The following is a 14,917-nucleotide window of genomic DNA, read 5'->3' as shown; positions in this document are numbered from 1 at the left end:
CTGTAAGCTCTTGGAGGATTGGCTGCGTAAGTGGGATGTGGCCTAATATGCAAAGGAGTTCCTGCTACAAAAAAAGCCCTGGTAATACCTATGATTTCACATTAACTTGATAAGTGGTTATTATGGACATGAAATTACAATGGCATATTCTACCGTAGCCACCTGGGAGTCACCAATTTTGCTGAGATCTGTTGAGGCATTATGTACGTATTGACATTTTTAGTGATGTTTTAATGTATACTTTAATGGTTGATTTGTCTGGTTGATGTAAATTTTATGATGGAACCTGCCCTGAGCCCACTTTCAGGGAGAGTAGGATGCAAAGCAGATTAAATAAAAAATTAAAATTCTCATGTTTAATATGTAACTGGGATCTACCTGGATATAACAGGACACAAAAGCACAGTACATTGTGCTAGGGTGGATTCCATCCAACCCTACCCTCCACTGAGCATAGTTTGAATCGTTCTCCCAGTCTTAGAAGCCTTCCTCCAGCTTTCTCAATAGAGGAGTTCCTTATTGAGTTCCCTTCCAGGTAAGGAGCCTCCATTGGACAAAAAGCTACTTGCGTTGGAGGAAGAGTCGTTGCAGAATGGTTGGATCTGCCCAGAGGTTGTTTTGTAGAAAAATAGGAGGTGGAGCTCCTATTATGCATAATGCAGCTGCACCTACTATTCAGTGGACAAGTTAGGTAGGTGGGGAGGAGGAGAGGGAACCCTTAGAAAGGTTTAGGAGCTGTGCTCCTGTGAGCTCCTGCTGAATTCAAGGCCTGGACCTGCCCCACTGCCACATATAGATTGGAATGCATTGCTGTACTCTTGTTTTGAATGGGTTCCTAAATAAACAGTAGCATCAACACAAAACCTGACTTATTACAAAACATTATGTGTAGCTTGGCCTTCAGCGACATGATAGAGAAGCACACGCAACACACCCATGTGATTCTGAGCAGTTCCTTATTAGCAGGCCAATTTGTACAGAGCGTGTTTCAGCTTAGCTTATTTTTATATCTAACAGGAGTGCCTAAGGAACTCTTGTCAAAATCTTCTCTACTTCCAATCCCTTTTAGGTTCCTCAAATCCAGATGTGATTAAGATCAGCTCTGTGCTGGATATTGCAAAAAAGGTAGAGGATTATTATGCTAAAGGTTATGTGGTAGGAGCCATTCACCCCGTTTTACTATCTGTTGGACGAAGAAAGCACTTCCCAGCAAGTCATCTCTACAGAGTGGTCCTGCTGCGTCTCAAATTAAGGTATGTGTTACAAATAAGTCCTTGAATTACAACAATGTTTGTGACATAATTCATACTTAATTTGAAATTACGAGTCAGTGGAATTTATAGCCCTGCGAAGCTCCCGGGCTAGGCGGGGGTTCTCCTGCTCGGGAGGTCCCCAACCCGCTGGCCCACATTGGGCCAGCGGGGGGGATCCCCTCCCAACATTGCCAGCGCAATGATGTCACTTGCAAGTGACGTCATTGCACCGGTGACATCGCACGCCGGCGAGTCTAGGAGCTTCCAGGAAAACTCTATCATTTTCCCTGACGCTCTAGCCATTTGGGAGGGAAACTCTATGGTACCTCCCCCACCCCCACCCCAGCCTGGGAGCTTGGCAACCCTATAAATTCCACTGACTCAGAGTAATTTCAAATTAAGTATGAATTATGTCTGGAGGCCGTGGGTGACTTCGCAACCCTAGGAATTTAATTTCAGAGGTTAGCCATGTTTTATCTGGAGAAGAACACCTAGATATGAATCCAGCAACACTGTGGAGCAGGGGTGTCAAACGGGCAACGTTCAGCCTGCCCAGGGCTCAAATCTGGCCCCCGAGCAACTCCCTTCTTCTGCTTTCTTTTCTGGGGCTGTTGCTGCAGCCACAGGGGTGGCTTGCTTTTTCCCAGCTCCCTCAGTGGCTCATCCTTCTAGCTTTCTGTTTCCTGCCTCTTACCTCCCCCCCCCTTCACACACACACACGCTGAGAGATACAAAGACAAGCCTCTTTGTCTCACGCACAAAGACAAGCCTATCTCTCTCACACACACATAAACCTCTTTTGAGGAGAAAGGGAAGGAGAGGAAAGAGACAGAAAGAAAACAAAGTTGGAGTCCATTATGGCAGCTTCAAGACCAACATTTTTTTTCCCCAAGATATAACATTTTGTGTTCAAGCACACATCTTCTTCAGAGGGAGGGAAGGTGGATGGATTCTTCTGATAAGTACAGTGTGTACATTGAGGAAATTATTTTGGCTTATTCTGAAAAGTGGTTGCTTTAAAAAAGAAGGTTGGATTTCTCTGTTCCTATCTGGATTTATTTTCTTTCGAAACGATCAGGAATTTGAATACTTGTATTGGTCCTTATATCTTGGAGTGATTTCAGAGATGCCAAAATGATAATAGCACACCTTGGTATAGAGACAGATAAACTAGCCCTCAATTCAGTCTGGGAGGATGCCTTGTCTTGAGCTTCATTGTCAATTGCAATCCAGCAGTCTCTCTTTCTAATCTCCCTATGAAATTCCTTTGTGAGACCACTGCAACTCTAAGGTCAGCAACTGAATGCTGTGGTTTCTAATGTCAGACTTATGTCCATTTATTCTTTGCATCCTCCTGGGTGGAACTGAGACCTACGTTTCCTGTCTTGTGAAGGCAGAGATGTTCTGCCAGGCTGTGGAGTATAATAAAGAATATAATTCCAATATATGTGTCTATTACTTGTCTCTCTGTCTATAATTTTATAAGCATCCTGTCAAAACTCACAAAGTATCAAAAATACTCAATAATAGTACAGGCCAAGGCTGGATTAATAATTAGGCCAACTAGGCGCTGGCCTATGGGTCCTCATACCTTTAGGGGCCCTGGGCTGGATTCCCCCCCCCCCCACTTGCAGCCCTCCCAGACTGCACACGCAGCCAGCAACTGAGCCCCTCTTTGCCTGACTTGCCTGGTGCAGCTGCTGCTGGTGTCGTTGCCAGGTTTGCCTCTCTCTGCCTCTTCCCCACAGCTTTGGCAAAGGGGCTTTTGAGAAGGGGCCTACAGGCTGCAGTGGGGGCCACGAGCGGTGGGGCAGGCGCTTCGACTCTGAGATAAATTTGCAAGGGGCCCCCCGAGATTTTGACTGCCTAGGGGTCTCCACAGGGTTTAATACGGCACTGGTACAGGCAGAGTAATGGTAATTATCTTTCTCTCCCCCCCCCTTAGGGGTAAGGATATAATTCTGGTTTATTTAAGCGCCACTTGACATTGTTTTTGTATTGGCACCATTTCACTGTTTTTAATTAATTTGATTGTGAATATGTTTACTGGAATTGTTCCCTGCCTTGAGCCCACTGCGTGGGGAAGGGCATCAGGGAAGTCTATAAGCCGAATGTATAAATAAATAAATAGGAAGGGAAAGTGTTAAGATGGCCGCTCAAAGGACATCAGTTACAGGTAGGGCTTTTTTTGTAGCAGGAACTCCTTTGTATATTAGGCCACACACCCCTGATGTAGCCAGTCCTCCTGGTGTTTACAGTAGGCCCTTGTACTAAGAGCCCTGTAAGTTCTTGGAGGATTGGCTACTTCAGGGGTGTGTGGCCTAATATGCAAAGGAGTTCCTGCTACAAAAAAAGCCCTGGTTACAGGTAAGCCACCTGTTTCTCCCATTTGGTAGTTCTGTTGTATGGTACATGGTTCATTGGAGGAATTCGCAATCCAAACTAATGGAAGTGTTCCTTAAAGAGCAGAGTTTGCAAAGACTGGACGGAAACAATAGAACAAAGCAGGAGTCAAACGGCACCTTTAAGGCCAACAAGGTTTTATTCAGAATGTAAGTTTTCGTGTGCTAGAAGCACACTTCATCAGACAATAGGACAGAATAGAAAGCAGTCTTAAATACAGAGACAGTGGGCAGTGAATTAGCATGCAAAATCATGGAAATGTCTTTTAGCAGATTAAAAGAATCACAAGTTGGGAGTCTGGTGATTGTTAGTTTGTGTTGGCTGGGCTGAAACAACAACGAAGGCAATATAAATCGGAATAGCAGATTGATGTCTATGTCATTAGGTATCATGGGTGTGAAGTGCAATGTTAGCTCTGGGTTGAAATGAGGGCATTAGTTTCTCAGATGTTTAATTTAAACATGTAACACACATATAAACGTCATTCTAGTTTGCCATTAGAAAAAAAAAAGAATGCATTAAAATATAGCGGAAGATGGGTTAGTACATGTAATGAGATAAACAGCCAACATCCCTTATTCAAATATGTCAACACAAAAAACATTATTCTGATATTATTCTGCCCACCTGGACAGAAACAAGTTGCATGTGCTCGTGCTCCGTGCAAGGTAACAGCCAACTCCCACAAGACGCTTCCCTTTCTGTGTTCCAGCCCGAAGCATTCAGCAGCCAGAGTCCACCGGCAGCCCAAGCTTGTGATTGAGGAGTGTCCTTTGACGTATGAAACACTCACCAATGAAGCAGTCAAGGGGCTGCTAGAGAAGGTAGGCCGTTTTTGCAGTCCCTTCCGTCAAGGTTTTTGTGTTCAGAAGTTCGATGGGTGGGAGGCAGTGTGTGGTCGCCAGCTCTAAGTTGGGAAATACCTGGAGGATGAGGAGGGTTGCCAGGTCTGACCCAGGAAATACCTGAGGACTTTGGGGGTGAAGCCTGGAGACTTTGGGGGGTGGAGTCGGGAGCAAGGTTGTGACAAGAGCAATCAAACTCCGAAGGGAGATCTGGCCATCCCATTTATAGGGCCTGTACTCTTTTTTAATGCCTTCCCTGCATTGGAAATACGGAGGTTGGGGGTACCTTCTTTGGGGGGGCTCATAAAATTGAACCCCCTGGTCCAATCTTTTTGAAATTTGGGGGGGGGGCTTTTTGAGGAGAGGCACCAGATGCTATGCTGAAAGTTTGATGCCTATGCCTCAAAAAACAGCCCCCCAGAGCCCCAGATACCCACCGATTGATTCTTTATTATATCCTATGGGGACCGGTCTCCATAGGGTATAATGGAGTGCCCAGCTGACATTCAATCCTTCCCCCTCCCATTTTCTGATAACCCTGAATGGGGGGAGGGCCTCCCAACCAGAGGATCCCCTGCCCCCAACTGGGGATTGGCAACCCTAAACTCAGGTGTCATGCACGAAATGAGTTCTGAACGGGCCGCCCTGAGCCACCCGTGGGAAGGGCGGGATATAAATTCTAAATAAATAAAATAAAATAAATAAGGCTGAGCAACATTAAAAGTGCCACATATCGCAGGTGTCGAAGTCATGCTGTCTTCTCCCAATTGCTTCGTTGCTTCGTTGAAAGTTTATACAAAACCAGGAAATGCAAAAACCTGCAAGTATTTATTTATTCAGAGTATTTCTATGCCACTCCACCTCTTCAGTGCCCTGTTCAAAGCGGCTTACAACAATGAAAAAAAAATATTAGAACACAAGCCAAATAATACACGTCTGTTTTACTGGATGTAAATATTTTGCAAAGCTGCGGTATGACAGCAACGTTGTGCTGAGGGCAAAATGTAGATGTGCTCTCTTCACACGCCAGTGTATACATTTTTCTCTGTATCCCTAGTCCAGTACATACATACAGGGGTGGAATTCTAGCTGAAGCTCCTTTGCCATATTAGGCCCCACCCCCTGATGTAACCAATCCTCCAAGAGCTTACAAAAAAGAGCCCTGTAAGCTCTTGGAGGATTGGCTACATCAGGGGGGTGGGGCCTAATATGCAAAGGAGCTCCTGCTAGAATTCCACCCCTGCATACATACAAAGTGGCCCTTGCGGTGTCGTTGGTCCGCAAGTTCAAAATTCACCCCGTTAAAGCATCACTTTCTTCCAACTACTTAGATCAACGATGCTGCCAAAAGAGGCATGAAGTTTGTGGGCTTTGTAACCCAGCCTTGTCCTCAGTCTCAAGTCTGCAACGGCACAAGCCCAGAGGGAACCACAGAGCCTGATCCTGCGCCGTGCAGGAGGAGCCAAGAGCAGAGGATGAACAACTCCGAAGAAAACTTCAAGAGCTGGAACGAAGGGACACTGAGCGGTCAGTCCTCCGAGAGCGGAATAGAGGAAGAAATTCAGCCCGACAGCAGTCCGTGCCCAGATTCTGACGTTCAAGATGGAAGAGAAGGCAGCCCTGGCCCCATGAAATTAAAGAAAGGAGAAGGTATTTTAAAATATTGGCTACATATTCCACTCGGATTGAACAAAGCAAGAGTCAAGTTAAGAATATAAGAGAAGCCATGTTGGATCAGGCCAATGGCTCATCCAGTCCAACACTCTGTGTCACACAGTGGCCAAAAAAACCAAGTGCCATCAGGAGGTCCGCCAGTGGGGCTAGAAGCCCTCCCACTGTGCCTCCCCCAGCACCAAGAATGCAGAGCATCACTGCCCTGGACAGAGAGTTCCAACGATAAGCTGTGGCTAATAGCCACTGATGGACCTCTGCTCCATATGCTTATCCAGTCCCCTCTTGAAGCTGTCTAATGGCTAATGGCCCATCCAGTCCAACACTCTGTGTCACATAAGAACATAAGAGTAGCCATGTTGGACCAGGCTAATGGCCCATCCAGTCCAACACTTTGTGTCACACAGTCGCCAAAATACCATGCGCCATCAGGAGGTCCATCAGTGGGGCCAGGACACTTGCCCCCCCCCCCCAAGCACAAGAATACAGAGCATCACTGCCCCAGACAGAGAGTTCCAACGATAAGCTGTGGCTAATAGCCACTGATGGACCTCTGTTCCATATGCTTATCCAATCCCCTCTTGAAGCTGTCTATGCTTGTAGCTGCCGCCATCTCCTGTGGCAGTGAATTCAGTGTTGCACCTTTAAGACCAACAAAGTTTTATTCAGAATGTAAGCTTTCATGTGCTAGAAGCACACTTCATCAGACAAAAAAAAAATTCACACCCAAAATACTTGATGGGTTTAGTACATGGACGTCAATCTGCTATTCCAACTTCTTGTTGTTTCAGCCCAGTTAGCATAAACTAACAAACACCAGACCCCAACTGGTGACTCTTTTAATCTGCTAAAAAACATTTCCATGACTCTGCATACTTAACTCACTGCCTACTTTCTCTATATTTAGGACTGCTTGCCATTCCATACTTTTGTCTGATGAAGTGTGCTTCTAGCACACGAAAGCTTACATTCTGAATAAAACTTTGTTGGTCTTAAAGGTGCACTTGATTCTTGCTTTCTTCTACTGCTTCAGACCAACATGGCTGCCAACCTGGATCTAGCCACTCGAACTGAGTAACAGTTTTTTGAAAGCAATCGTTTGGCAAGGGCATTACTATCTGAGCATTTTCAGAACTGGCCAATACTTATAGAGTCACATGTGAAACTGCAGCAGAAAGTGGTGGCAGATACATTGCAGGGGGTTTGGGGTACAAAAAGCCAAGCTGGAACTCATTTGCATGTTAGGCCACAACCTCAACATCACCATTATTTCGCACAGGGCTCTTTTGCAGAAAAAGCCCAGCAAGAACTCATTTGCATATTAGGCCACACCCCTTGACACCAAGCCTGTTCTCCTGAATTCCTGCTCAAAAAACACCCTGGCTTCATGCGTAGGCAGCTTCAAGAGGCGATTGACTAAACATCTGGAGCAGAGGTTCATCAGTGGCTATTAGCCCGAAGGTATAGATGGAACACTTTGTTTAGGGCAGTGATGCTGTACATTATTGGTGCTTAGGGAGTCGCAGTGGGAGGGCTTTTGGAGTTCTGGCCCCGCTGGTGGACCTCCTGATGGCCCCTGGGTTTTGGCCAGTGTGTGACACAGAGTGTTGGACTGGATGGGTCATTGGCCTGATCCAGCATGGTTTATGGTCTTATGTCTGGGGCAGTGATGCTCTCTCTACTTGGTGCTTGGGGGGCAAGAGTGGGAGGGCTTCCGGAGTTCTGGCCCTGCTGGTGGGCCTCCCAATGGCACCTGGGTTTTGGCCACTATGTGATGCAGAGTGTTGGACTGGATGGGTCATTGGCCTGATCGAACATGGCTTATGTTCTTATGTCTGGGGCAGTGATGCTCTCTCTACTTGGTGCTTGGGGGGCAAGAGTGGGAGGGCTTCTGGAGTTCTGGCCCCGCTGGTGGACCTCCTGGTGGCCCCTGGGTTTTGGCCACTGTGTGACACAGAGTGTTGGACTGGATGGGTTATTGGCCTGATCCAACATGGCTTATGTTCTTATGTCTGGGGCAGTGATGCTCTCTCTACTTGGTGCTTGGGGGGCAAGAGTGGGAGGGCTTTTGGAGTTCTGGCCCTGCTGGTGGACCTCCCAATGGCCCCTGGGTTTTGACCACTGTGTGATGCAGAGTGTTGGACTGGATGGGTCATTGGCCTGATCCAACATGGCTTATGTTCTTATGTCTGGGGCAGTGATGCTCTCTCTACTTGGTGCTTGGGGGGCAAGTGTGGGAGGGCTTCTGGAGTTCTGGCCCTGCTGGTGGGCCTCCCAATGGCACCTGGGTTTTGGCCACTATGTGATGCAGAGTGTTGGACTGGATGGGTCATTGGCCTGATCGAACATGGCTTATGTTCTTATGTCTGAGGCAGTGATGCTCTCTCTACTTGGTGCTTGGGGGGCAAGAGTGGGAGGGCTTCTGGAGTTCTGGCCCCGCTGGTGGACCTCCTGATGGCCCCTGGGTTTTGGCCACTGTGTGACACAGAGTGTTGGACTGGATGGGTTATTGGCCTGATCCAACATGGCTTATGTTCTTATGTCTGGGGCAGTGATGCTCTCTCTACTTGGTGCTTGGGGGGCAAGAGTGGGAGGGCTTCTGGAGTTCTGGCCCTGCTGGTGGGCCTCCCAATGGCCCCTGGGTTTTGACCACTGTGTGATGCAGAGTGTTGGACTGGATGGGCCATTGGCCTGATCCAACATGGCTCTTCTTACATTCTTATTCAGTTCCTTAAATACACAATTTTTCTGACTGATTTCTGTCTCCGCTGTCTTTCCTCAGATAACAAACTGTACACTGTCTTCAATGTGTTTGAAGATGATTCTACCTGCTGGACGTATCACGATGGTGTTTTATCTCTCAAAGTGACAAGGAAAGGCCCAGTGATTAGTACTCTGGATGCTGATTGGCTGGAATTAACCACCTATTATTACAAACAAGGACTGTCGTTAATTGACTCATTTGTATGCTGGGAAGCTTCTAAAGGTAAGGGTAACAATACCATCACTCTGCGCTCCTGGAATATAGGGTGGAAAGTATGAAAATTCAGAATTGTAAAGACCAGGGGTGTCCAAATTGGGGCTCGGGAGCCACATGTAATAATAATAATAAATTTTATTTATATCCTGCCCTCCCCACCGAAGCAGGCTCAGGCTCTTTTGCACATATTGTGTGGCTCTTGAAGCCTCTGCCACCCCATTAGCCAGCTTGGAGAAGGCATTTCTCTCTTTAAATCACTTCTCTAAGCCAAGCCGACTTGGAGAATGCATTTAAAGTTAAAGTTGCTTCCTTTCCCCCTCTCCCTCCTCCATCTATTTGCCTGCCTGCCTGCCTGTCTTCCTGTCCTGCCGGTCTCAAACTTCTGATAACATCCAGTGTTTATTCTGTGTGGCTCTTACATTAAGAACGTTAGGCCACCCCTGGTGAAGACCCTCAGAAACCCAGTGGGCTGTGCAAATTGGTCAGCGTGAAAGGTCTAGTGCAAAATTCTATAACAGGAGAAGTGGGGGATCCGAATTGGGAGGATAGAGGCACATGCAGATATTTTGATGCTACAAGCAGTGCTTTTCCTGATTAAAATTGATATTTTCCCTAAGGGATTAGATGGCAAAAATAGCTCAGTCTCAGCCTACAGTCTCTGTCCGCCTACTCTGCACTGAGGCAACCCTTTGCCAAATAGACTGTAGTTCTCTCTATCATATCATACAGAAGGTTGAGAGGCCTTGTCAGTCATGGGGATGTGATTCAGAGGGGAGAGTGCAAGATATCCAGGGGCAAGGAATTCCATCAATAGGTTACAGCTGGAACAAATTGTGGAAGTTTTAGGGCTTGGAATGAAGTGAAGTATACAAAGAATGCAATAGCCAGTAGCCAAGAAGGGATACAAAAAGAAAGCAAAAGTAAGAGGTAATAAAGAGCAGTTAAGAGTTAGCATTTGTAGCTGAGCCATAGTAATTGAAAATTAATCCCTTGTGGATATAGGAAGAGAAGTAAAGGAAAAACATCAGATTTTCTGGCAGGTAGAATAAGATCAGAAGTATTTGTGTGTTTGCCCAAAAGGAAGACGAAGCTTTCCCTCAGATATGCTGTCAAACGGGGGGTTGTCGTAGATTTGCCTACAAATTGCAGTTATTTATGATTAATTGTTTTAAATGTATATAACATTGGGGGGGGGGGTCATCTTACACTCAAAAGCTGTTCTTTTGAGCCAGTTTGGTGTAGCGGTTAAGTGCGCAGTCTCTTATCTAGGAGAACCGGGTTTGATTCCCCACTCCTCCACTTACAGCTGCTGGAATGGCCTTGGGTCAACCATAGCTCTGGCAGAGGTTGTCCTTGAAAGGGCAGCTGCTGGGAGAGCCCTCTCCAGCCCCGCCCACCTCACAGGGTGTCTGTTGTGGGGGAGGAAGGTAAAGGAGATTGTGAGCCGCTCTGAGACTCTGATTCAGAGAGGGGGGAAAAAGGTAGTCCCCTGTGCAAGCACCAGTTGTTTTCAATTCTGGGGTGACGATTTCTGGGAGACATCACCTGCCAACAAAAGTCTGTATAGTTAAAGCGATGGTATTCCCAGGTAAAGACTCGGAAGCCTGGAAAGGAGTACTTGGCAAACACGGCATTGGCAACTGCAATGATAACGGGCGCCTCCTGCTAGAATTCTGCACGGAGCACCAGCTCACCGTCACCAACACTATCTTTCAGCAGAAGAACAGCCTGAAGACAACCTGGATGCACCCACGGTCCAAGCACTGGCACCTTATCGACTACATTCTGGTGCGCCAGAGAGACCTTCGAGATGTCTTACACACCCGAGTGATGCCCAGTGCGGAATGTCATACGGATCATCGTCTTGTACGCTGCAATCTCCGTCTTCACTTTAAACCCACACCCAGGAGAGGAGGTATCCCTCGGAGGAAGCTTCAGGTTGGCAGCCTTCAGTCAGCCGAAGTTAAAGCTGCCTTCCAGGCAAAACTCCAGTCAAGAATTGAGGACCCCAGTTGCCCCACAGACCCTTCTCCAGAAGCACTCTGGGAACACCTAAAAACTACCATCCTGTCGATCTCTGAAGAAGTCCTCGGGTTCTCCACAAGGAAAAACAAGGACTGGTTTGACGAGAACAATCAAGAGATCCAAGAATCACTAGCGAAAAAGAGATCTGCCTACCAAGCACATCTTGCTCAGCCCTCCTGTCCCGGGAAAAAAGCAATCTTTCACGCTGCATGTAGCAACCTCCAGTGCAAGCTTCGAGACATTCAGAACGAGTGGTGGACCAAGCTTGCAGAGAGAACCCAGCTGTGTGCAGACACTGGTGATTTAAGAGGGTTCTACGAAGCCCTGAAGGCAGTATATGGCCCATCATATCAGGCTCAGAGTCCCTTGCGTAGTGCAGACGGCCAAGTGCTCCTCACAGACAAGGCATCCATACTGAACCGGTGGTCGGAGTATTTTCAGGCTCTCTTCAGTGCCAACCGCGTAGTTCAAGATTCAGCAATCCACCTCACCCCACTTCAACCAGTGAAAACAGAGTTGGATGAGATCCCCACCCTAGAAGAGACTGTTAAAGCCATCAACCAACTGAAAAGTGGCAAGGCAGCGGGAGTTGATGGAATCCCACCAGAGATCTGGAAGCATGGGGGCACAGTACTACATAGCACACTTCACAAAGTACTTGTCACCTGCTGGGAACAAGGCAAACTACCACAGGACTTTCGCGATGCAATCATCATCACTCTACACAAGAACAAAGGAGAAAAGTCAGACTGCTCCAACTACCGGGGGATAACCCTGCTCTCCATCGCAGGCAAAATCCTTGCCAGAATACTCCTGAACAGACTGGTGCCCACCATTGCAGAAGAACTCCTCCCAGAGAGCCAGTGCAGCTTCAGAGCTAACAGGAGCACCACCGACATGGTATTTGTTCTCAGGCAGCTCCAAGAGAAATGCAGGGAACAGAACAAGGGTCTATATGTGACTTTTGTCGACCTTACCAAAGCTTTTGATACCGTTAGCAGGAAAGGCCTGTGGCAAATCTTGGAACGTTTAGGATGTCCCCCAAGGTTCCTCAGCATGATCATCCAGCTACACGAAGACCAGCGAGGCCAAGTCAGACACTGCAACGACCTCTCGGAGCCCTTCCCAATAGGCACAGGTGTAAAGCAAGGCTGCGTTCTCGCGCCAACTCTCTTTACGATCTTCTTTAGCATGATGCTTCAAAGAGCCGCAGTAGATCTAGATGACGACGATGGTGTCTACATCCGCTATTGCACCGATGGCAGCCTGTTCAACCTGAGGCGACTAAAGGCTCACTCCAAGACAATGGAAAAACTCATCCGAGAGCTACTATTTGCTGATGATGCTGCACTCGTCTCCCACTCGGTATCAGCTCTGCAGCATATGACGTCCTGCTTTGCAGAGGCTGCCAAGCTATTCGGCCTAGAAGTTAGTCTGAAGAAGACAGAAGTTCTCTACCAGCCTGCACCCCAGGAAGATTATCACCCTCCCTGCATCATTGTGGGTGAATCAGTACTGAAGACAGTCCAGCAGTTCAGCTACCTGGGGTGCATCATCTCCTCAGATGCCAAGATCGACAAGGAGATTGACAACAGGCTGGCAAAGGCAAACCGTGCATTTGGCCGACTGCACAAAAGAGTGTGGAGCAACAAGCATCTGGAAAAAAGCACAAAGATCAATGTTTACAAAGCGGTTGTGATGACAACCCTCATCTACGGCTCCGAATCGTGGGTTTTATACCGTCATCACCTGCGACTCCTTGAGCGCTTTCATCAGCGCTGCCTTCGCACCATCCTCAACATCCACTGGAGTGACTTTGTGACCAACACTGAAGTCCTCAAGAGGGCGGAGGTTACAAGCATCGAAGCACTGCTGTTGAAGACGCAGCTGCGCTGGGCAGGGCATATTTCTAGGATGGAAAACCACCGCCTTCCCAAGATTGCTCTGTATGGCGAACTTTCCACCGGCCATCGAAACAGAGGGGCACCAAAGAAGAGGTACAAGGATTCCTTGAAGAAATCCTTTGGCACCTGTCGCATCAACCATCACCAGTGGTCTGACCTAGCCTCAGATCGCAAAGCATGGAGGCACACCATCCACCAGGCTGTCTCTTCCTTTGAGAACGCACGCATAGCTGGTCTTGAGGACAAAAGGAGATTGAGGAAGAATCGCACTGCTACAGCACCAACCCCAAATCAGACTTTTCCCTGCAGCCACTGTGGCCAGATCTGCCTGTCCCGCATTGGTCTTGTCAGCCACCAGCGAGCCAGCAGCAGACATGGACTACTGCACCCTTCTTAAATCTTCGTTCGCGAAGTCAAGCCGAGACATCATTCCCAGTAGTGATGTATGGCTGTGAGAGCTAGACCACAAGGAAGGCTGAGTGCAGAAGAATAGATGCTTTTGAGATATGGTGCTGGAGAAGACTCTTGAGAGTCTCTTGGATTGCAAGAAGATCAAATCAGTCAGTCCTAAGGGAAATCAACCCAGACTGTTCCCTGGAAGGTCAGGGAGCACTCCCTGGAGAAGACCCTGATGCTGGGAAAGACAGAAGGCAAAAGAAGAAAGGGACAGCAAAAGAGGAGATGGCTGGACAGCGTTACTGATGTAACAAACACGAATTTGAGCAGACTTCAGAGGATGGTGGAAGATAAGAAGGCCTGGTGTGACTTTGTCCAAAGAGTCAGACTCGACTGTGTGACTGTCCTTTTTTAATACTTGGGGAGACATAATGGAGAAGAGACACAAGCAGTGTATGCTGGGCCAGAGCTTCAGGCACATGGAATTAATTCAGAAAGTGTTCCTACTGACATACAAAATTTGCTGAGCTTCCTTCTGCTGTAGAGAGAGCTCTCCTTTCCCCCACCTTTGCTACTAAAATGTACTGGGTTCCAAGCATGAGGACGCCCAAGAGATAGTGAGTTCAGCTCTTTATTCAGTGATTCAGCATAGTGAGATAGGAACAGAACAGTCTGGCAGGACCAAAGGCCCTGCTTATATGCATGCAAACCTCCCCACCCAGAACCCATTACCATCATCCCATTACACCCAACTATAGGGTAATAGCTGGCCTAACGACCTCTGATGGGCCTCCTTCCTGAATCCAGGTGGCTCTTGTTTTAGGGTCTCCAGCTCAGCTAAGCCTCTGCTGGCCCTAAGGCCAAACTCCAGGTCCAATACATAACAGCTACTCTAATGACAGGGCAAGAGTCCAGGGGCACCTTAAAGATTAACGAAATCTATGGCAGGAGATGAGCTTTTGTGAGTCATTGCTGCTTAACCCGCTTTCACCAAGTATGGCTATACATAAGAACATAAAAAAACCATGTTGGATCAGGCCAATGGCCCATCCAGTCCAACACTCTGTGTCACACAGTGGCCAATATGTATACACACACATATACATACATACACACACACACAGACATATATATATATATAATAGCCACTGATGGACCTCTGCTCCATATTTTGATCCAATCCCTTCTTGAAGCTGGCTATGCTTGTAGCCGCCACCTCCTGTGGCAGTGAATTCCACATGTTAATCACCCTTTGGGTGAAGAAGGACTTCCTTTTATCTATTCTAACCCAACTGCTCAGCAATTTAATTGAATGCCCACGAGTTCTTGTATTGTGAGAAAGGGAGAAAAATACTTCTTTCTCTACTTTCTCCATCCCATGCATAATCTTGTAAACCTCTATCATGTCACCCCACAGTCGACGTTTCTCCAAGCTAAAGA

General features: G+C 47.4%; 1 protein-coding gene across 1 annotated transcript in view; it reads left to right on the top strand.

Moving 5' to 3' along the window:
• Nucleotides 1–14,917, top strand: part of RFTN2 (raftlin family member 2) — a 59,399-nt gene that overhangs the window by 4,757 nt on the left and 39,725 nt on the right. The window contains exons 3-6 of the mRNA XM_060257399.1: nucleotides 1,070–1,253; nucleotides 4,369–4,480; nucleotides 5,833–6,151; nucleotides 8,955–9,158. Coding sequence (XP_060113382.1) covers nucleotides 1,070–1,253; nucleotides 4,369–4,480; nucleotides 5,833–6,151; nucleotides 8,955–9,158 — 819 coding nt within the window. The remainder of the gene's footprint in view (nucleotides 1–1,069; nucleotides 1,254–4,368; nucleotides 4,481–5,832; nucleotides 6,152–8,954; nucleotides 9,159–14,917) is intronic.

This window comes from Heteronotia binoei, chromosome 16 (genome assembly GCF_032191835.1).
Source record: "Heteronotia binoei isolate CCM8104 ecotype False Entrance Well chromosome 16, APGP_CSIRO_Hbin_v1, whole genome shotgun sequence".
In the NCBI taxonomy this organism is placed as follows: domain Eukaryota; kingdom Metazoa; phylum Chordata; class Lepidosauria; order Squamata; family Gekkonidae; genus Heteronotia; species Heteronotia binoei.
Note: the sequence above shows the minus strand (reverse complement) of the source record. Positions and strands in the feature narration are given on the sequence as shown.